The sequence below is a fragment of the Stegodyphus dumicola genome, chromosome 6 (assembly GCF_044657685.1).
Source record: "Stegodyphus dumicola isolate Sdum_Otavi_A_Nest chromosome 6, ASM4465768v1".
Lineage (NCBI taxonomy): Eukaryota > Metazoa > Arthropoda > Arachnida > Araneae > Eresidae > Stegodyphus > Stegodyphus dumicola.
In genome coordinates, this window is record NC_140773.1 from 94,848,235 (window position 1) to 94,872,688 (window position 24,454).

Here is a 24,454-nt window from a genome sequence, read left to right on the forward strand (position 1 = left end):
GGTATGAGGTTCTTAGAACTCGACGTATGACAAAATCTCAAAAGACTTGAACTACAGGTATTTTGAGGTCCATCCTCTGTTGAAACTGGACCTCAAGGTGGGAGTGTCGCGTTTGCTTACTAGAACTTTACTTTCACGAACGCCCTCTGGCGAAAGAGACAAAAACCAGTCAGTTGAACGGCTGACGCGTCTAACAGATGTATAATGATAGACTGTCTCCGTATAAATTATGCTTGTAATCATTATAACTTGTAAATATTTTGTAGATATCTTTCATATGAATTAAAATTTCTTAAAAAATTTATAGCTGTGTTTCGCAATAGGTCTGGTTTCACTCAGTTTGTTATGCTTTTGCGGCGCCGCCTTTGGCTGGACCGTCTGGAATGTACATTCCCGCACAACTAACTGTTCAGAAAGAAATTCCACTAGGTGACTCAAATCATAATTTGATTTCCAAACTGTTTTATTATACTCCAAAACCAAATCTGCGGGCAATGTTTTAAGCAAAATAGGTGTTAATAAAGCTCCATATGTTTCTGAGGTCATATTTAATGATTCAAGACATCGAATATGTTTCTGTATATAATTGAATAACTTACGGAAATTTTGAATGTCATTAGAATCCTTTAGAGGTCTTATTTTCAGTAATTTATCTATATGGGCATTTATCAGTACATCTTTATTTCCAAATCTTTCTGTGAGGAGTTTAACTGAAGTTTCGTAATTTTCTTCGGTTAAATCGAAACCGTCAATGGTGTTATAAGCAGTACCTCCCAAAAAGGATTTCAAATAATTAAATTTGCTTATAGCATCAAGCGTTTTATTTTGGTGTATGGCTGATGAAAAAGTGTTCCAAAATGTCAGCCATTCGCAGCTCTCGCCATAAAACTTCGGAATCGTAAGTTTAGGAAGCTTCACATTATGACTTTCGATTTTAAGGTTTTCTTTAATACTTTCACTTAACTGTTCAGTGCTTCTTAACACACTAAATTTTTGTTGTTCTATATTAATTTCTTTCAATTTTTTGTTAGCTTTGTATTTAAATGTAGTTATTCTTTCACGATATTCGTCAACACCGTTTAATTCCTGATCTAGATCCTTTATGTCTATTAATTTTTCTGTATCGGCGTCTATTTGTTTTAACTTGTTCGATTTTTCATTTAAGAGTTCTAAGGAAATTTCTAGTTCCTCTGCATTCACTTCTGTTTTTGGTAATTCAGTTTCGACTCGGCCAATTAATTTTGTAACTGCAGCCCTTATGTGGCCGCGTTTCCTTTTCAATGTATCGATGAATTCCGTCATTATTTAATATTCAATAATTCAACAACTATCAGCAATTCACTAATTATTTATGCTTATGTATTATTTATATAACTGATATCAATTTAGACAGTTTCAATAGTTAGGAAAACCACAGTTACTGGCAGTCCCTGTTCGGGCGCCATGTTAAAAAATTTTATCAACTTTGTACTATTAAAATTTTTTGATCATTAAATAGATAAATGAAAGTTCACTTACCTCCTAAATATGGCTGCCCTGAACTGCCTTCTTTCCTTCTTGTCGGTATCCGTCTCTATAATGAACTTCGATTCACTGCAAAACACAGCTACAAACTTTTTAAGAAATTTTAATTCGTATGAAAGATATCTACAAAATATTTACAAGTTATAATGATTACAAGCATAATTTATACGCAGACGGTCTATCGTTATACATCTGTTAGACGCGTCAGCCGTTCAACTGACTACTTTTAGTCTCTTTCGCCAGAGGGCGTTCGTGGAAGTAAAGTTCTAGTAAGCAAACGCGACACTTGTCAGTAATAGATAATTCATCCCTATCTTTTATGCCTAAACTTTCTAATACTCATAAAACTTGAAAATCTGTTCCTATACTCAAGTTACAAGATGCTATATTTACACAACTAGATTTATTGCACATCTGCTAAATTCCCTGTGGAGTAAATCCAAAAATTGTCAGTATGCAATTAAGAGATTTACTTATTTTTCGAAACCCCAAACCCTCAATAGTATTCCAAAACATGTCTCCTCCAATTAATATGGTTACCGACTGATCTTACCTTCATCAGCTAAAATAATACCCTAGCTTTTCAAAACACTCTGTATTTTATCATCTGGAATAGCAATTTATGTTAACAACATCATATAATTTTTCGGTTGCTTTGGATGAACCAAAAGAATAAACTGATAAACTTTCTTTTCTTAATGGATCTGAATGTTCTTAGTGTACCAAACCTTTAGCTAATTCCTTAAGAATGTTCAGATCCATTATCTAACAAAATATGTGCAGTTTTTGAAATGTTTGACTGATTTACTGAACTAGTGATAACTGAGCATGTCAACAACAATATACTGGTATTTGAAACTGTTGAATTACACTGCATAATGGATGCATTGTTTTCTGACTCACTTACAACTGCAGCAACCAGGCTTTGCTTTTCAGCTTTATTTGGATGATTTTCATTACACAACAAATAATTATTTAATTTACTTTTTGCAAAACTTACATTCCAATTTGTAATCTATACATACGACTTAAATGGTTTTTAGAAAAACATTTAAAGCACCTATTTTCAGCTTTCAATGTATTTTTTCTATGTTCTGCTCTTTTAAATTCACAAATCTCGTAATCTGGGCTATTACAAAATACACAATTCTTTTTAATAGTGTTAGCCTAACTTCTGGTTGGCCTCACATTCAACATATCTTTTATTATAATTAGATTTTCTAAAATCATTTCTAGCTTTGTTTTAATTTTAGGTGAATCAGGTTTTGTTTGAGCTATATATGTCTTTTCGTAGACTGAATTTCATCCTCTAAAAGCGTAAGTACGTCCTGGAAAGTAAAGGCACTCAGCTATTTTCTATTTAATTCCAAGACAATATCTTTTGGCATTCTATCGAAAATTATCGACATTAACAAATTACCAAATATATCAGTTTTTATTCCTAAACATTCTAAGTTTCTAATTTGGCTATAAATTTTATCAAAAAATTTTCTCAATCTAACTATGTCTTGCGAATTATGAACAGCAGGAATTTTTAATAAATTATTCATATGAGTTTGGATTAAGGTATTAGTATTACCAAACCTGTTTGAGAGTATATTAAGTACTACCTCATAGTTTCTTTCCATAATCACTAACCCAGCAATTGATCAAACTCATAGCTTGACCACTTACATATGATTTGAGGTAAGTAAATTTATCTATTTTATAAAGAGTAGAATTTTTATTTATAGCCAATTCAAACTGACCAAAAAATTCTAACCCGGATGACAAATCCCCATAAAATTCTTTAATATGTAGTTTAGGAACTTTTACTGTTCTGTTTCCATTTACCATAAGTGGAGTGTCAGATGTTTCAGAACCTTCAAACTTGTGACTTTTAAATTCTAACTCTATACTTCCAAATTCAAAGATTTTCTGAATAATCTATGGAAGTAGCTACATCATTCTCAATTTCAGTAACAGGCAGCAAAGCCTGAATACTTAAATTTAAATCATTTAGCATGCTTTCTTTTTCAATAATTAACTACAGTTTTTAATTTAGTGTATCTAAATCAACACTATTTATATCTTTAAAAATTCTTTAACACTGTTTTAACAACTTTGTAGTCTGACTTGCTTAATGTTTGACCTGTCTAACCCCTCTATTTTTACTTAATTTAATATGTACAATGCTACTCTATTCAAAATAACACTTCTAATTCAATATACAACAAACATATAAATTAAACAAACAACTTAAATACATAACACATACAACAATATTCTAGCTCTTGTTCTTACAAATACAAACTTATTCTTAAACTACTTCAAATCCTAGCATCTCCCTAACTATTCAAACATTTCTACACCACCAATAAATCATTTCAACATTCAACAGGGTTCGTACGATCCTTAAAAGTGCTTAAAAGTCCTTAATTTTTTCAAAAATGATTTTTGGTCCTTAAAAGTCCTTAATTTTGGCCAAAATTAATATATGGTCCTTAATTTTGCTCATTTGACATTTCTTATCATTTCTAATGATTGCCATTCTATGTGTGAATTGCGATTTCTCATGAATATGGAATTAAAATTGCACGGCTCTTAACCGATCTGTTGGCGGATTTGCGTTGCAAACGATAAAAAAATAAATAAATTAGCTACCCGAGCGAAAGTATCGGTGTCTGATTGGCTATTCACCCAATCTTTCGAAACAGGTGTTATCTATAAATTTAGGCAGATTGTGACGAAAGCGTGAAGCCGGAAGTTCTTTAAGAGGCGAAAGTGATGATGAAGGTGCTCGAGAAAAAAAAAAAGGGGGGGGATTCTGAAAATATTTGCCAAAATTAGAGCAATCCCAACCTGGAAGGCCACAACCCTTCCGACGCCGATAAGAACGAGATGCCTGGAAAGTGCATTTTCAATAAACTGTAGCTTCATCAAGCTGACTAAAAAGACTGGATATTGATGGATGGCAATCCTTAAATGTGGTCTTTGTCTGAAACAAATTGAAATTTCTAGAATGGGAGATAATCAGCGCTGAAAATTCACATGAAAATTAAGTTTCGTTTTATCATTTCAATTTGTTTTTACACGGTTTTGCTTAGCTTAATTTCTGTGTTTGTTTCAATTAAGTCATAAATTAATTTATCACCTTCTACGGAGTTTATTCTATTTTGCACATACTATATGTATGGGATATCGGGATTATGAGTTTATTTCTGCAGAGGGTCTGTTATCGATTTCGCGGGAAATCTGTTGGCTCCATTTCGATTTTAGGTCGCCAAGGGCAAATTCGGTAACGCTAGCCGAGAAAAAGTGAAGTTCGGAAATACGTTTAGAAGCTTCAATAGACAATTAAGTATTTGGTTTAGTTGATAGTAATGCATAATTTTTGCTAATGGCGATACAATTATTAGTTGAAAATAACTAACTAATTAAAAATTTTTTAATATTTTTAAAGCTGAAAACAACTAATTGAAACTAATTTTCCTGAATTAACTAGACGTAAAATTAACTTTCATGAATTACTAAAGTTATTGGGTAGAAGTTTAACTGAAAATATACATTCCGTATTATATATATATATATATATATATATATATATGTAATATAACGAGCAAGGTAGTTACTACAATACTGTAAGACCAATTTGGTCTAGATAACATTTTTCGCAATATGCTGCAAAATAAGTAAATTAGAAATTGTAGTAAGCTCGCCTAAAAGTTACCAGGAGCTGTGGCTCCAAAAAGTTCAACACGTTTTAAGAAACAATGTCATTTAAGGATGAGATATATATATATTTATACAGTACAAAGTCCGATGTCTGGACTCGTCGACTTCGGCGATTCCAGATTTGAGATTTTTCCGGATATTAGATCATTTTAAATCTACTAAGATGGCACGTAGAAATTATAAAATTGAAAATATGAAATCGTGATTTATGAAATGAAGCATTTATGATTTAAAGGGTATCAAAATTTACAAAAGAAAAGAGCTTAATATTTATATGTTTACTTTATTAAACATTTCTTTCAATGTGAGTTGTTTGATTTGTTTTCTCTGCTAATACTTTAGACTAATACTATAGACATATAATTTCTTGTTCAGTTATTAAGTTCCATTGTTCAAGTCCTGTATTGCTGTGTCGAGAATTCCGAATAACTTGTCAATCAAAATTTTTTTCTCGTTCAGTAACCTCTCTGTTACTTTCTTCACTATCGGTAGCTGTATTTTCTGGATTTAGAAACATACTACAGATTTCGCCCTCCGTTAATTGATTGATGATTGGGCATTGTCATCGCAATGAAAAACTTCTGTTTAACTTCGCTAAATTCTGCCGCCTGTTGCGGCCATGCGAGCTCTGGCGCTGGTTCTGGCTTTATGTGAATAACAAATCAGTTATTCTTAATTCAAATAGCACTAAATATAATCGTTTGTCCTATGAGTATCATTAACAAAAATCTATTTTTAGCATAAGGAAAGAAATTTCTGCTTAATCTCCCCTTGTCAACATTTAGCGCATTAAACTTAAATCTGTAATCGGATAATACTCTGTTATTTGGCGTCGCTGCATGATTCATCACTCAAGTTGTCATCCGTTGATAAACATGCGGTGATGAAAGCAAAATACAATAAATAATGATTCGCGATTTCGGCATCAAGGATATAAAATATTAGTTGGTGTAAAATTAACAAATGTTTCGGTTTGAGATTATGCCAAGCAGATACACAGCTATGGAGTCAAGTGACTAATCACACAAATTTATGCTAAAATAATTATTTCTTCAATAATGAGATATTTTATTTAGCGCCAAATTGAGATTAAGAATCGGGATTTCCGGCATGTTTTTTATGATGAGGGAAAAAATCTAATGCGCGTGCATAAAGCATACCCCTTCCCTTCAAAAAAGCCCTAAAAAATTGGTTGGTGGTGGCTTTGAGGTCCGGATTTTAGATCATTCCAGATATTGGAGACATCTTTCAAAATATAACTACCAGTATGGATTCACTCTTTTAAAATAATTCTACTTTAATTAAACTTAGGAGATAATATAATCAATTAATCAATATTGTTTAGGAAATAAATTATATATACATATATATATAGTAAAAAATGTATATTTTCACTATTCAAGTATTCACGGTGACAAGTATTCTTATCTTGTCACATGAACAGGCCTCTGTGGAAAGGGCCTTCTCTCTAAATAAAGCAATTGAAATTGAAAATTTAAGTGACTCATCATACATTTTTCAATGCACAGTATTTGATTACATAAAATTTTCTGGAGGTGATCTTAATATTGAAATTAACAAAGAAATGAGATCAGCAGCAGCTTCTGCAAGAAGTGGAGTTCGTTATTTCAGTATTTCAAGTTCAGTATTTAGAAGAACAAAAATCTTTAACTAAATCTGAAAATTCAAAGAGGAAAAGAAATATTATTGACAAAGAAATTGATTATATGAAGCAGAAGAAAAAATTTCTTCAAAGGGACATTAAAGATGTTAATGAAGAAGTAGATGCTTTAGCAGATGAAGCTTGAGACCAGCAGGAACATTGATTTGTTTATCAAAGCAAATGAACTTAGAAGAATAGTTAAAGAAAAGGAAATAGACATAAATAAATTAGATGTTAAAATAGCTGAAAACTTTTCAGATTTAAAAAATAGCACAAATATTTTGTATCTTTTATTGTACAGTGTATTATTCTAGTATCTTTCAAAAAACCAAGCAAATAAATTGTATGTTTACAAATCAGTTATTTTAATCTGCAAAATATTCTTACATTGTGATTATATTAGTAGTTGAGTGTGTTTAAATAAATATCAAATAAGTTAAATAATAACCATGTAAATCTCTAAAATAGTGACTGTTATTAGTGTAAAATACACTTATACATGTTTTTCAAGAGATTATGTTCCTAATTTAATGTTATCTACTTCATAACTTGTAGGGAGTTAGTTTAATTTTCAAAATTGTTTTATGGTAAGTATTAAATTGAATTTAATAATGGTGCATAATACACACTTCTGTTAGTTTCTTAAAGTGAAATTACAAGCATGAAGTCAGTTGTATGGATAATTGCTTTATTCTATTCATTTTTTTGTTTGCTGATAGGTCCTTAATTTTTTCTTTGATGGTCCTTAAAAGTCCTTAATTTTCATGTAAGGAAATGTGTACGAACCCTGTTGAATAAATAATTCTACAACATCCAACATCAAATTGAAACAAAACTAACCAGCTCACCTCAAACAATCCACCACCTTCACCTCACAGTTTCTCTTTTCAGTGCCTTTCTTCACAACAGCTTTTCACCACAAAATCTTCGGCAGTGTCCTTGGATAATACCGAGATCCCACATCTGATGTTTGTTAAAATGTTAGGACCTGTTCCATTTGTTTTGCGAGAAGAAGGCAAGCAGAAAGCTCTAGGTGTGGAATTATAATGACTTTTGTAGGGGCAATGCGTGATCTGCTGCAGAGAAGTGTACTGTTTACTTCGCTGGTGCTGAACAAAGTTTAGATGCATATTCAATATGCCGTAAGCCTTTGAAAATGCGTCCGAGAGACCTTGAAGTATTACCTACTTGGTTTTCAAAAAACATCTTGCCACATGAATATGTTCCTAATGTGGGAATGTTCTAATGAAGTTTTCCCATTGTTTGGCAATAATTGGAGGTAGTGTTTCATTCCAGTCTAGCTTAAGGTGTGGTAGATAACATAGCTTTTGCATAATGGATTTTGCTTTCACAATAACAGGACCCAAGAGTCTCCGAGTGCATCACAGATGCATGCTATTTGATATAGTACATCTCTTTTGGTGAAATTAGGATTAGCACTTATGCTTACTTTATATGTAAAAGAATTGCTTAAACTATTCCCAAAGCATTCCTAGCATTTTAACTATTATTTCTTCAGAATTTCAATCAAGCGTGAACTCTTGCAGTTCAGTGGGTGGTGTCTTGTTACTGCAACGCATGTGCAAAGTCATTCCTTCCCTTTGGAGAAGCTGCTTTAATTCTGACGTAAGTTTTTCTAACTTGTTGAATTCTGAAGAACCAGGAAAGCAATGGTCTATGTAGAAATCTTGAAGGTCTGCTCTTGAAGCTAAAGGTAAGTCCTTTCCCTCATCTAGGGCATGTTGCTGTAAAACTTTAGTGGCTAAGTTTGGGGCAGAAACAATCCTATCCGGTACAGTTCGTAAGTGGTAAACCTTAACCGGCGCGAATTTGCTATCTTTCCGTAAGATTTTTTTAAACGTAGTTTGTGGAAGATGAACTTCAATCATTCTAAATATCTGATTGATGTCAGCAGTAAAGGCGAAAATGTGTTTTCTAAATCTAATTAGAATCCAGAAGAGGTTTTCTTGAAGGACTCCTCCTTCGAGCAACAAAGCATTTAAGGAATGCCCACTGGATATTTTCGCGCTTGCCTTGACCATGCGTAGTTCAGTTGGTTTGCTTGTGGGACACAGTAAGCTTGTGGTGTGGTAGATAATACCGTTCATCTACAAGTGTATTTTCTTTCATTTCCTCCATGTGATCCAAATTTTCATATTCATTAAGAAGTTCTACGGTGTTTTCAAATTAGTATTCCATCTGGCGTCCTGTAATGTGTTTTTGCGAAATGTTTATTGCAATAATTTAATTTATCATTACAATTTTTACGTGTATTTCCTTCTTATGCTTCCCAGAAGCTTGTGAGGGTTTTGTTGACAGTTTCTAAATTTTTAGACAAGAAACAGTGTTTTGGTGTATAACACAAATTATTGTCTAAAATACTACCCGAAACCAGGTAGCCAAAATAGCTTGATTGCAAGAACAAAGTCTCTCCCAAAATTATTTTATCATCTCTCAAAATTGAGAAGAATAATTCAGCACCCAAAAGAATACCAACCTTTTGAGGAATGAAAAATAATGGGTTAGCAAGTTTGATTTTCCTTGGAATGTAAAAATTTGAAACGTTAATTCTTTTGCCTTTTGGAAGGTGTAAAATTAGTTATGTTTGGCCCAATTAATCAGTCAGTTTCCCAATGTAAAATCATTACTTTCATTCGATAGATAAGCTGAAATCTTATTTGTAATGTTCAGAGATTTAATCCACTTATCAGAACATTTATTTTTTCTGAAATTGTAGAAGAATGATATAAAAGGAAAATTTTGAAAATTAATATTGGTAAAATTGTGATTTATTTTATAAAATAGAAAGGTAAAACATATATACTAATGAAAATATTTGCATAATGTAATATTTTGCATATATATTTTACATAATGTAATATTTTGCACCACTGTCGAACATTTTCAATAGAAACTGAATTTTCAGATTCATTACTATCTGCAAAGGAATTCGAGAAATTTTCATCAGTTTCGCTATAACTATCTTAAATATACTTGAAATCAGAATCAGAACTACTATCAGTGTCGGAAATATCATCAGGAATATAGATTATATCACTCGCGAAACGCTTCCTGCCAGACATCTTTAAGTTCAGAAAAGTGTGCGCAAAATGCTACATTATTTATTCTTGTATATTTGGCAGAAATGTGGACAACTAATTCCATTGTTAACCCACATCTAAATAAATAATTAAACATCACAGAAAAGCTGAAAGGAAACCTTGGACAGGGAAAGAGCAGGTTGCACAGTTAAATAGATGGCAAAAATTCATCCCTGCGGAAATTGTGGGTTGCGCAAATTTAGCTACTTTTACTTTGCTTGTGGAAACCATGGGATGTGCAGCGAGAGGGTTAATAGGTTTTTAAACTTAGCCTTAAAACTGTGAACATTGTACTAAAATTAGAGAACTGTTTTAGCCAACAACATGCCAAATGCGATGCAGTGTTATATTTGAATTTGCCACCCGGGGCAAGAACCAGGGCTTGCCCCCCGCTAGATCCAGGACTGCATATAGCATGTATCACTTAGTATAAGAAATAAGATGCGTTATTAATCATATCGTTTAACTATTTGTTCTTAACGAGAGAAAGAGTTATTACAGCAAGTACATTTTGCACGTAAGTGTTCTTTTGCGTAGTAGAATATGCCACTTGCTAATTATCAGAAAATAAACTTTACATTATTTCCAGTTGCCAGATTTAACAGATTAACATACTAAATGCACAATAACAAAAATGTGATGGAAAAGTGCTCCATCAGCCAAATGATAAATTTGCAAGTACGGAACATTCAACATTCAACATCTTTCAGTTTATACTGATATTTCTCAACTCGGCTTTGCAATGTGCAGCTAATTCTGCGATAGTTAAGCTAAGGAGCCAGTCATTAGATAGCTTAATTTACTAGTGATTTGTTACATTCTTATTTTTCTGTTAATTTATGTAGCCACAAGTAGTAGTGATTTGTGAACACGAAGTGCATGTATATGTTCATTTTAGTTTAAAATAAAAGGTTATTTAGTTTAAGTTAGTTTTAGTTTAAAATAAAGGTTTATTTTAAAACCTTCTGCAGTTTACTTTCCAAAGACATAGAGAGAATTCGGTACTTCGTCTTCAATATAGGGTCAAAGACTGTATGTTACTAAAGAATGCCCAAAATGCAGAGAATTGTACAGTGAGTCCTATGAAATTATAGCTCAGCAAGTCATAGATTTTTGTAACTTATAGAAGAATAGAATGTTGCTTATCACTGCATTTTTTCCTGTTACCTGTGGGAGTATGCTAATCATGTATTAAAATATGTGTTAAATGATGCTTACCATTATTATTAAAACTGCTCTTCATATTTTATATGAATTTTTGCTAGTGTTTTACGTAGTTATTTAATGGCTATGCAATTTTTCATACTTTATTTTTTAATTCTGACAATGTACAATAGATAAGGACTTCCAAATAATAATATTGTGTTTTAATGTTAATAAAGACTTCCAACTAATAATATTGTGTTTAATGTTCATAAGGATTTCCAAGTAATATTATTGTGTTTTAATGTTCATAAGGACTTCCAAATAATGATAATATTGCATTTGGCTTTTGTATATGGTAGGTATAGGAAGTTATTTAATATTATTCATAAATAACCAAAAGAAAAAAATGACATCATTTCATCAGTTTAATTTTATATTGTTTCAGATGGGAAAAATTCTAAAGCCTAAAAAAATTAAAAAGCATAAATGGGGCGGTTACAGTAGTAGCAGCAGCAGCAGTTCAAGTGACGAAGAATAAGAAGTTTTTGTGTAACAGAATGCCTTAAAAGTATGCTTTAGCATTTGCCACTGAACTTTTTTTAATATTTAGAAATAATTTCTGAGTGCTTGCTATATAAGAATTTCTGTAACAGATACATTGAGTTTTAGTGTTTGGATGATGAAAAAATTTTAACACAAAATTGAAGAAAACAATATTATCTATTAGTTTTATTTGTTATACCTTAGTTTTTTCCCCCTTCTTTAGTAACTTAAAAACTAGAAAGGAAACTCTCATTCTTATTCATATTTTTGTATTCATGTGTTTGGAAGTTTTGTAATACCTGAAAAATCAATTTTAATAAATAATGTATAAAAACATTCTAAAAAAATGTGGAATTTTATTGATTAAAAGTTTAATATTATATATTTATGTTAACAAATGCTCTAAAATACAGCATCTGTAAATGTTGGCACTGTTAGATTTATAGTAGTTGGGAGCATTGGCAATTATATCTAATATATCCATGTTTTTTAGCTGTGTTGCAATAGCTGATTATTTAATTTTTGTAAGTTATTATTTTCTTTACTAAGTTTAAAATTATTAAGATTTTATGAGTATTTAAAAGTTGACTAGTTCTTAAAAAGTCGTGTTGGTAGTTAAACAATTGTAATTTTCATCTTCATCATTTATGTACACTTTGAACTGCAAAATCAAGTTTTTTACATATTTGTGTTATCATAAATATTTTTTGCAAACAAAAATAACGGTTTTATGCTAATTATTTTTACCATTGTGTGTCATATTAATCAGAAAATTATTGCTAAATTTAATTATGAACAAACAGCTGGTATATGTAAATTTTGCAGTTGTCATAGACAATCAGCCAAAATAATGCAGTACCTTGTAAAGATTCTAATAACTGTATTTTTTGTCATATTAAAAATAAAGTATTAATATTCATTTACTTAACATAATTGCCAATTAATATGGATTAGTATAATTAACACTAATTAGTAGTGATAGATTAAATTAAAAATAGTCTTATAGGAAGAACCCAGAAGTAATATTTAAATCCAGAGCAATATTAATATAAAGTTATCTGGCTCTGTCGTAGTTAGATAACAATACTAGTAAACAAAATTTCTGTTCTTTGAAAGATCCTGGCATAGAATTTAGCCTTTTTATATTGGAATTTGTTACCACAGTGTGTGGTTTCATTATTAGCAGTTGTCAAATACAGTCAAAAGTCGTTAATTCGGACACCCATAATCCGGAATGATCTATAATCCCGACCTCAAAGCTACAAACGTTCTGTGCATGCGTCGCGTTTAAGAGTGCGCATAAGACCTTTACGTCTGCGAATATGTTTGTGCGCATGCGCGTTTAATGTGTAACGGAGGTATAAGCTAAGCTAAAAATTCAGTTAATGTTGCAGATTGCGTTGTTCCTTAATCTTTGAATTGGATCCGGCTTATTATTTTTTGCAGACTGTTAGAGCAATTTCATAAAAGTAAGCTTGAACTTTCGATTGTGTCAAATAGAATTTCCGATATATATTTACGAATATGTAATTTGTATCTACAAAGCGAAAGTATGTTTTGAAATCCGAAATCTGTTTATCAATTTCACGCCGCGGATTGGAAGTTGATCTGTCAGCACTATCCTTATCTTCAGGGCAGATGTTTTATATTTTATTTGGCTTATAATTCGTTACTAAGTGTAGTATTTCATCTCGATGTACTCCGTCTTTGATATGATTTAAAACAAGTTCCTCGTCATTATAATTTGCTTCCGATAGTGAAGAAAGTGACCCAGAGGTTATTGAAAACGAAAACATTTCGATTGACAAATTAGTCAGTGTTCTCGACACAGCAATTATAGGACTTGAACAGCGGAACTTTGTAACTAAACAAGAAATTATGTCTGTTTAATAGAATTAAAGAGAAAGTATTATCATATTATCACATGAAACAAAGCAACTTACATTGAAAGAAATGCTTAATAAAGTAAACAAATAAACATTAAGCTTTTTCTTTTTGTAAATTTTGATACCCTTTAGATCATAATTGTTCTTTATTTCATAAATTACGGTTTCATATTTTTAATTTTGTAATTTCTGCATGCCATCTTACCAGATTTAAACTGATGATCTATAATCCGGAATCGCCGAAGTCCCGACGAGTCCGAATTAATGACTTTTGACTGTATCAGGTTTTGCAGTAGATGTTTTGTAACAATGGCATAAGAGTATTAGTAAATTGAAATAAAAGTGCTTCATTTTTACTTCTTCGTAGGAAGTAAAGTTTCATTCGCTATCCTGATTGATTGAATATGCTTTTGAAATTTTTAAGCCTAGTGTCTTTTAAAATTCTAGATTGAATTTTATTAGAGTATTATTAACATTATTCGTAGAGTCTGCGAGAAACAATATTTTCTATAAGAATATCTGATGCTGTATTTTGATTACAAACAATTTTCTTTATTGTATTTGCTAATATTCACTAGGTGTTTAATGGGTAGTAATTGATTACTAATTAAAGAGTTCTATAAAATGCTTAGACATGAAATTAATCTGAAGTTCCTGTGGATTGTTCCAAAATAAATATAATAAATGTAAAATGTGTTTCATGTTATACATTTGAATGGTTTATATATGCAGAGATGAAAAATATTATTTTTGCTTGAACAATTTAAAATATAAATAAATATGACAGATTAAAATTTGTTTTTAATCAGATGTAGTCTACATATCTAATTGAAGAAATAATTTTTCTCCGAGCGTTCTATAGCATTTTGTTATATGAGAGTGGCTGTGGCTGAAATTGAAATGCCTTAAATTGGCATCTTGTGATATTTGGAAAGTGCATGTACACTGCTCAAAAAAAAAAAAAAAAAAATGGGACAGTCCCATATCTCCCAATCTACTGGGCCGATTGACAAAATTCAAATTGGGCTCTTCATGTCTCGAAAGCGCGACTTAGGATATATATTAGATTTATATATAGCACTATTCTAACATAAGTATTTTGACACAAAATCGGACTTTTTCTGAAATAACATACCATTTTTTTTTCCATATTTCAATTCTGCGACTCAAATTACGCCTAAATATGAAATTTTGTAAAATTTGGAGCGAAATTTACGGAGAAATTCACAAATTTATGTTGGCACTTTTTTGTCAGTTTGTGCCAAGAATACTTCACTTGGCGAACTTCTTAATATATGGCAACCTAGTTACCTTTCCTGTGAGAGGAGAAAAAGTCACTAACGTTCCTTTTTTCCAAATTAATATTCTTTATATTATATTTTTAATTATAACTTATTATTTTAAGTAATTTTTTCTTTTTCGAATTTCATTTTAATTTGTTTAAGTTGCATGGTTTTTTTCAAATAACTGTTTTAAAAATTTCTACTTACCTATTCGAACTGTGTAAATAAAGGCGCAGTGTTTATTTTTTTTTTCAAATAGTTTTCTTTATATATATTTTTTGTCATAGTTATTATTTTAGGTAATTTTTAAATTCTTAACTTTTATTTTAATTGTTTGTGTTGCATTGTCTCTTCAGATAATTGTTTTAAAATTTTCTATTTATTCCTTCGAATTGAGCATTTTAAATATATTTATTAATATAAATTTTCCAGAATTTGATTTTATTTATTTGAATTGCGTTTCTTTCGGAGGAATACTTTGTAACCCAGACTACGATGCGTTTGAAAACTGCATATATTAAAACAGAAAATACAGTAAAGCACAGTTAACACGCCTTTCAATGTTCCATTCAGAAAAGATATATATAAATAAGAGAGACATTTAACTTAGGATTGCGACATTTTAACTTAGGATGACTTGCATACACTGCTTTAAACAGTTTTATCATTGTGCCCATTGCTTTACACAATTTTATCCTACATTTGGCATCTTAAATGTTATTCATATTTTACTCAAATATTTTATTTTTGAAATCGTAAGAATCAAATATCATAAGATTAAAAAGTTTTAAATTTAGAAAAAAATATAAATACTAAATTTTACCGTAAAATTTATTTTTTCTTTTCTTCAGGCATTCTACTTTATTCTTGTTCTTTTTCTTTAGGCATTCCGCAAGTATATTAAAATATATCCAAATTTTCGAAATATCTTGATATTTCTGACAATCATTTTAAATAAAGTTATCGACTTCCATTTCATAAAGGCCCAAAAACGGCCGAGCGGTAAAGTCGCTGAACACTGGTAGTTCACTCCGGGGTTTGAATCCCGGTAGACGGGCTGATTGCATGGGCGTTTTCGTGGATTTTCTCATGTATAACGTGTATGCCAGCTGGTTTCCCTTAGAAAGTTCTTCACAAAGGCTCCTTACTTTTAGGCGGATAGCCCTGCTTTGCCGTAACTTAATAATCCAGTTCAATCCATTTTATCAGTATTTAAGTCAGAGCCTTTATTAACCTTTAGAGGTTAGCATTTTGAAAGTATTAGATGAACGGAAAGGCTGGTTTCATAAAGAGGTTTTGGTTTATTTAATTATGGCAAAGCACACTAGGGCTATCTGCCTAAGGGGAGGGATGCCTTCGTGGAGGACTTTCTAAGGGAAACTGGTTCATGTACATGTTGCACATGGGAAAAACCACGAAAACGCCTATGCAGCCAACCCATTCGCGGGATTCGAACCTCGGACCGAACTACCAGTCTAAAAACGAACCATATAGTCTAAAACCAGTCGCTCTTCACTTAAATGTGCAATGATATCGTTTTTGTCTTTTCTGTTAATATGAGCTGAATTGATGGTATTTGCTGGGGTACACTTCCAAGTGTTTTCTCGTTGAACGCCTAAATTCTTTAAAGTATCCTGAAAGTATATTCAAAAGCTTCTAACTTTTTGAAACATCTTTGGGGGGGGGAGAGTTCAAAAATAGCATATCAGGAGGAATGTTACGGACATGTCGGTGTATCACATTTTTCATTTCTGCCAAATTGTTTAGATTATCACCATAAACAGTGCTTTTGAGATAACCCCATAGCTAAAATTCACAGAGGTTGAGGTCCTGGTGGGAAGATGGGAAGTGTCGGCCTCTAAGACGTTCATTCATGAAATGTTGCCTAAGTAGCTGTGCGACACATCTGAGGTGGGGCCCAGCCCTGCGTAAAAATCCTAGTATCTAAAATGCCATGTTACTGCAGTTCATGTATCACGAAACATTTTAACATTGACTCTAAGTGAGCTGCAATCACAGTGGTCGAGCTATCGACTGCTCTTCAGAGAAAAATAGTTCGGTTATAAAACTAGCTGTCATTCAACACTAAACGGTGTGAAATGACTGCTATGCAATCGAATGCAGTAGGCGAATGCAATGGAACTAGATAAGATGAGGGATTTCTTTGGCCTAAATCGATTAAAAGTGTTTTGAATCAGTATCTTCATGTTTTAGGGCCGAATTCAGGCTTCAAAAATTACAAATTAGCGATCTGTAAGAAAACGATTTCCAGATTGTACGCACTTGTGCGAGTGATTTGCGATCTCACATTTTCTAATCGCTAATTCGTGGTTTTCATGGACGAATTTCTCACTTACACGTATGGCGCACTCCACGTTTATCGAATTTAACGCCTTTAAATGGTAATTTGCTTACTTCAAAATTTCTTAAGGGTATACAACATATTAAACCCATGTAACAAAAGGTTAAGTTAGATTCTGACCCATATTTCGTTTAAAAATATTGCATACAGCGCCATTTCCCTCCTGGTGGTGAGGTTGGCTGTTTCTAAATTTAGATGGTCATTCCTTAATTAAATAACCCACCAGCGGCCGAGCGGTAAAGACGCTGAGCACTGGTAGTTCGAATCCCGCGAATGGGCTGGCTGTATGGGCGTTTTCGTGGTTTTCCCCATGTGTAACGTGTATACGAGCCAGTTTACCTTAGAAAGTCTTCCACGAAGTCATCCCTTCCTTTAGGCAGATAGCCCTCGTGTGCTTTGCCATAATTAAATAATCCAATCTAATCCTTAATTAAATATAATTGATTTGTAACTTCTACTAGAGCTGACGGTAAAAATTGAAGTGCAAATAAATAATATCGTGTGTAATCTTGATTAATATAAAATTAAAAATTTTGCATAGAAAAATATTTGCATTCACAGAAAGTTTTTTGAAATATTTGCAATTACTTTATAAGAAGGATTTATTAATAACCGTAATAAATACTTATTATATTACTGATGATTAGGATTCAGTTCTTGACAATTACATTCTAAATTAGAATTTTAAGGATATATTGAAAATACGCTACGTACAAAAATACATTTTAGGATAAAAAATGAATTGATTTTTTATGTTTTAAAACTTCTTAAATTCATTTAATAAACATCGTATCCTCGTTGTTAATTGAATCCAGAATGTTGTGTGTCGTTTATATAATTATTCTTACTTGTCTACAGAAGCTACAGACTTATCCAGCCATTAAGTAGCTGCAGATCATTTCTACATAACCATTGAACTTCCACTAATTCAGTCTCTAGAGGGTTGTATGTTTATATCATAATTTGACTTATATAAATGATTATTCTAAACCTTATGTTTCTATAAAAATATACTGTGCTTTAAAAATATGGATGATAGTATCTGCCGCTCTTTCAGCCACTTCAAAAGCAACAGTTTGTTTAAAAATAAATTGTGCAGTTAATGTCATAAAATATTTTCATAAAATTCAAATAAACATTAAAAGAAAATTCTCAGTTTTAGAGAATTCGATTTAAATGAAGTAAAGTAGCAGACGATAAAACGCCGAAGGTAAAAATTTAGTCTTAGAAAAATTTACTCTTATTAAAAAAAGGGAAGAAAGAGGGAAATTTAAAAAAATTGTTAAAAATTTGAATAATATCATCTATAATTTAAAAAAATAGCTTTTCATATAGTATTAATAAATGTTTATTATGCTTTATTGAGGGAAAAAATGTCATATAATTAATTCTTCGTAAAATTTTACTTGAAATTTAAGGTTAAAAATAGCTGTGGCAATTCAGTGTAACAAAAATCCATAGACCATATTTGGCGTTATTATCGCTCAAAAAAAAAGGTGCGAAATTTCAAAACACGAAAATATGTAAATTCGTGTATATCTTAGAAAATTTTGAATAAAAAAGTCTAATTTTTTGCAGACATGCTTAAAAATACACCTACTTTATGATGATGGTAAAAATTTTATAGGTTATAATTCAAAATTTTTTTCAAAAAATTTAAAAAAATTATTTAAAAATAGAAATTTAAAAAATAAAACACAAAAAATGGGTAAATTTTATTTGGAATGAACCTAAATTTCGAAATGTGAGAGAAAAAATCAAAAAAGTTTAATAAAAAAAGAGATACTAATAAATATTTGCCAAATTCAATTAACATTGAGGAGCTAAAATTTTGAGAGCTAATATTTTAAAAACTAGTCGTACGATTTTTACAAAACTTGGTATTCTGGCATAATTTGAGTCGTAGAATCGAAATATGGAAAAAATTGGTATGTTATTTCAGAAAAAGTCCGATTTTGTGCCAAAATACCTATGTTAGAATAGTGCTATATATAAATCTAATATATATCCTAAGTCGCGCTTTCAAGACATGAAAAACGCAGTTTGAATTTTGTCAATCGGCCCAGTAGAATGGGAGATATAGCACTGTCCCTTTTTTTTTTTTTTTTTTTTTTTTTTTTTTTTTTGAGCAGTGTACATGTACTTAATATATATGTATAAAATATATTTCAGAGGAATTATATTTAATGTAATGCATTTTTGAGATCCTTCATCATAACTGTTATGAAATAAAAATTTCTGATTTAATTTGTGTTTTTAATTAAATTTGCATCACTTTTAATTATTTGTAAAATTAAAAGTAATATTTGCATCCTATATTCAAAAGTTACAAACATAAATAAAACTTTTGATGAAGCAGTATAAAAGTTTATTTTTCATCAAGAAATTCTGAAACGTTCCTCTCTTTTCCCCATTTCATTTGAAATATTCTATAGTAAAATTTAAATTCCTATTTATAACAGTGAAAATAAACAGAAACTTTTATTGATAGTGAAGAAGCTATTTGAAAGTTATGTTTTAGAGAAACTTTGTGAGGAAAAATGTTTAAATTAAATGGTTTATAGGCAATAATAATTAAAGTTGTTTATCTTAAAGCTGAAAACTTTGGATTACAACTTTTATTGATAGTGAAGGAGATATTTGAAAGTTATCTTTTAGAGAAACTTTGTGAGGAAAAATGTTTAAATTAAATGGTTTATAAGCTATAATAATTAAAGTTGTTAATCTTCAAGCTGAAAACTTTGAATTACAACTTAACGCCTCAAAAAATGTGTTAATAAAATGTTAGAATGCTAAAGAAATATTAAAAAATGAAAAAAATGTAAAAATTATAAGGTTAAAAAAAAACTGCATTCAGTTTCAGATTCTAACAACGCACTGACAAACAGCGGCGGATAAATAAAAATATATGTATTCCATGAAATGTAAGCAACGTATTCATGAAAGAAAAATTTGAACAGTAATAAGTTAATGTTATTTTAAATATAGGCTCTAATGTAGAACTGGGTGCCCCTTCGATTAGCGACAAATTTTGTTCAGTTTTGGTGATGAAATTGCATTCCTGGTTACCATGATAGTTTTAACTGAAATTTTTTAAGTGAAAATAGATCGTCGTATACATGGACAGTGCCCAATGTAGAGTTAAGGCAGTGCCCAATGTAGAGTTTGTGCAATTCTACGATTTTTTTAAAGTAAAAGTATATCGATGTGTACGTGACACCAATTTGCGCAATTCTTTGACTTCTTATTTTGGTTTTGTGTAGTGGCACCTTGAAATTGTCCCTTCCTGGTGTCGATCTTGGCGTCAAAAAAGAATCGCCAAAAAAAAAAAAAAAAAAAAACAAGGAGCACCCAATTGTAAACTTTTACCTAAATATATTCTCGTGTTCGTCTATGTTTGGCCTCTTAATTTAGTTATGTTGTTTTCCTTTGAATGCTGATTCAACATCATCATCATAGTAACAGTCACCCCGGGAAGAAAGGTAGTCTGAATTTTGATATTCCATTTGAAATAAAACCTTCAGAGAAAATAAAAAATTTTTTAACATGGCATCCTTTGCCAGGATGGTGATCTGTATTACGTAATATGATATAATTTGTGTGAAATATATTTCAATATCATATTTAGTATTGAATTTGAATTAGGCATATAAACGTAACATAAATTAAGTAAAATGGACACTGAAACATTAACATTGTGTATTTGAAAACTTTCAACATTAAGGGCATCAGTTATAAAACTTTGTTCGAAGATTGAAGCAGAAATTGCAAAAACAGATGTAACTGTATCTGATAGTAGTGAGCTTGAGCTTTACTTAGAACAGTTAACTGACAAATTTGAAATCTTAAATTTGTCGATACCGAAGTAGAAAAGTTAGTAGATCCCAAAGAGCTTGGTAAAGAACTTGAATCCGCCGAAGAATACAGAGGAAAAATTATTGCATGGAGATTCAGAGCAAACAAATATGTACGATCTCTGAATCAAATGAATAAGTCATGCGACTCTTCCCATTCATCACTTAATTTGGATTCATATCCTCAGCAAACGCTTAATGTGAAATTACCTAAAATAACAGTTCCAAAATTTTATGGAAAGTTAAGTGATTCGCTTACATTCTGGATCTCATTCGATTCATCGATACATAATAACAAATCATTTGATGATGTTAGTAAATTCAATTACTTAAAAGCCCATTTAGCTGGAACTGCTTTGGAAACTAGAGAAGGTTTATCTATTTCAAGCGACAATTATAAAAAAGCTGTATCGTTACTAGAAGAAAGATTTGGAAGGAAAGCAGTTTTGATAAACATACACATATAACAAGAACTAGAAAGACTCGGATTTAAATGTTCTAATGATGTAGTGAATTTTCGTAAATTGTTTGATAAAATTCAAATTAATATTAGAAGCTTGGATTCGTTAGGTGTAAGTTCGAACACGTTCAGCGCCTTATTAGCACATGTAATCTTAAAGGCATTACCGAGAGATTTAATATTTGAATTTAATAAAGAATTAGGAGATGAGTATTCTATTAATGATCTAATTGGATTTTTGCAAAAAGAGCTAATGGCTAAAAATAAATGGAGTTGCATTTTCATAACTCCCCAGTACTACACCCAGATACATTTACTGATTCCACATCAGTTGGCGCACGATTAGAAATACAAAAAGAAAAGTCGCGTCATGTGACAGCTTCCAAGTTATTAACGAGCAATTTGGCCTTCAAATCTAAACATTGTACCTTCTGTGGAAAGGATTCACATTTAAACAAAGATTGTTATACGGAAAGGATTTACCATACGAAAACAAGAAATCACTAATTAAAAACGGAGATTGTTTCCGATGCTTGAAATTTGGTCATATTTATTCTGGATGTTTATCAAAGCGTAGCTGGGCCCATCAATAGCTCAGTAAAACTCATAATTAAATAAATCACTTTACACAAAACTCAAAAATGGACTGTATACTAAAATTTATTAATTACTCAAAAAGCCGCATAGTTAATTCACATCTCTCGGCGGCGTCTCAGAACACACTCAAAACTCAATACAAGTGGCCGCAAGGTGGCGCTATAAAAACATCAGCGTCATGGTTTTAGAACACAAATATTACATATTTTTCACAGATGGCGTCAACATCCAGCCCGGCCTTGAATGTTACATTCAACAATAAATTTAGAACACAAGTTATAAAATACAAACACAACACTCTAAGATAATAATAATGATGGTTATACAATTATACAAACTCAAACTTGATAATTAACTACAAATACAATTCAAGTAACTGAAACTTTTTCATTAACAAAAGGAAAGGTACAATTTTTGTCATTGGCCTTTTATAGGTTCCATTTTTATCTTTAAGTGTCACAACTCGAATAATATTATCTTGACCTGGATTGGTTTTAATAATTCGTGCTAAATGCCACTTTAAAGGAAAGTAATTATCCAAATCTTTTACTAAAACTAAATCTCCTTCCATCATTTCTACTTTTCCTTTATACCATTTAGGTCTATTTAAAAGTTTGTTTAAATATTCAGACGACCATTTTTTCCAAAAATTTTGATTTAATTTTTGAACCATTTGCCATCTAGTTATCCGATTTATAGGAATCTCTGTAAAATTAGGTTCAGGCAATGCAATTAAAGATGAACCAATAAGAAAGTGAGCAGGTGTCAATGCTTCTACATCATTTGGATCATTTGATATGGGACAAAGAGGGCGAGAATTAAGTAAAGATTCAATTTGAACAATCAGAGTAAAAAATTCTTCATAAGTTAGAATTGTTTTTCCCACCACACGTTTCAAGTGATATTTAAGGGATTTCACACTAGCTTCCCATAAGCCTCCAAAGTGAGGAGTAGAGGGAGGATTAAAATGCCAATTTATGCCTTCAGTAGCCAAATAACCTTTGATTTCTTCCTCGCTTTTATCCTTAAATAAAGATTTTAAAATCGCTCTTAATTCTCTATGAGCACCCACAAAATTTCTGCCATTATCACTGAAAATATCTGAAGGTTTACCTCATCTGGCATAAGTGCTGCTATAAATGCTGCACTTGTTAAACCATTAACAATTTCAAAGTGCAAGGCCTTCGTAGTTAAACATACAAAAATACATACAAATACTTTTCTTACCTGTTTACTTCTACCTACAAAATTTTTTACCAGAAATGGACCACAGAAATCGAGTCCTGTTTTCGCAAAAACTCTTGATATGGTCTCTCTCGCAGCTGGTAAGTCAGCCATCTGTTGCTGCACAGACCTAGAATTTACCTTTTTACAAATCATACAATTAAATATAATTAAATTTCTTGCAGAAACAATCCAAAATTTACTCCTTATAAGTGATAGGGTTGTTTCAGCACCTGCATGAAAATAAAGAACATGAAAATGATTAATCACAATTATAGTAAAATTATGTTTAGTTGGCAGAATCATAGGATGTTTTCTCATTTCACTTAAGTCACTGTTTTTCAGTCTGCCACCAACTCTGAGTACTCCATCATGATCTAAAAATGGACACAAATTCAATAGTAGGAAAATGAGAACCCTTTTCTAAGCACTGGATTTCTGTCACAAATGAAGTCCTTTGAACGTTTTTCACAATACACAATAACGCACTAGAAAGTTCACTGGTAGTCAACATTCCGCGTGAAGCATGCAATGGATGCCTGGTGTTATGCAAGAATCTCTTGTACCAAGCCACTACTCTTAGCAATTTGTTGTAAGATGAACAATTATTGATGACATCTAATGGCTCATAAGTGTTAATAAGTGCACATATGTCACTTACTGCTGGTGGTTTTAATTCGCGAAGATACAGTTCTTCGGACTCCTCAGGGATATCATCTTGGCACTGAGTCATCACAGGTTGAAGAAGAAATGGGGGACCACTCCACCACAGTTCACACAGTTGAAGTTTGACCAGATCAGCACCTCTTGATATGAGATCCGCAGGGTTCTGTTTAGATGGGACATGATGCCACTGTCATACATCCATCATTTCTTGAACCACCGCAACTCGATTAGCAACAAACGTTTTCATACAACAGGGCTCCTTTTTCAGCCAAGCCAAAACTATCGAAGAGTCACTCCAGGAAAATTCATTATTCACATTAAGTTTCAGAGCAGATATTACTCGAGTCATTAACTTCGCAAGCAATACAGCTGTGCATAACTCTAATCTTGGTATAGTAACTTGTTTTCTAGGAGAAACTTTTGATTTACTT

General features: G+C 31.4%; 1 protein-coding gene across 3 annotated transcripts in view; it reads left to right on the plus strand.

The window, feature by feature from the left end:
* The window catches only part of LOC118198116 (uncharacterized), a 110,990-nt gene that overhangs the window by 75,058 nt on the left and 11,478 nt on the right, over nucleotides 1-24,454 (plus strand). For 2 of the 3 annotated variants that reach the window (XM_085818680.1, XM_085818679.1), the window contains exon 9: nucleotides 11,594-19,055. The exons of the other annotated variant lie outside the window; for it this stretch is intronic. In XM_085818680.1, the coding sequence (XP_085674806.1) occupies nucleotides 11,594-11,686 (93 nt within the window). In that variant the 3' untranslated portion in view covers nucleotides 11,687-19,055. Of the gene's footprint in view, nucleotides 1-11,593; nucleotides 19,056-24,454 lie in introns of those variants that run through there. 3 annotated transcript variants of the gene reach the window in all.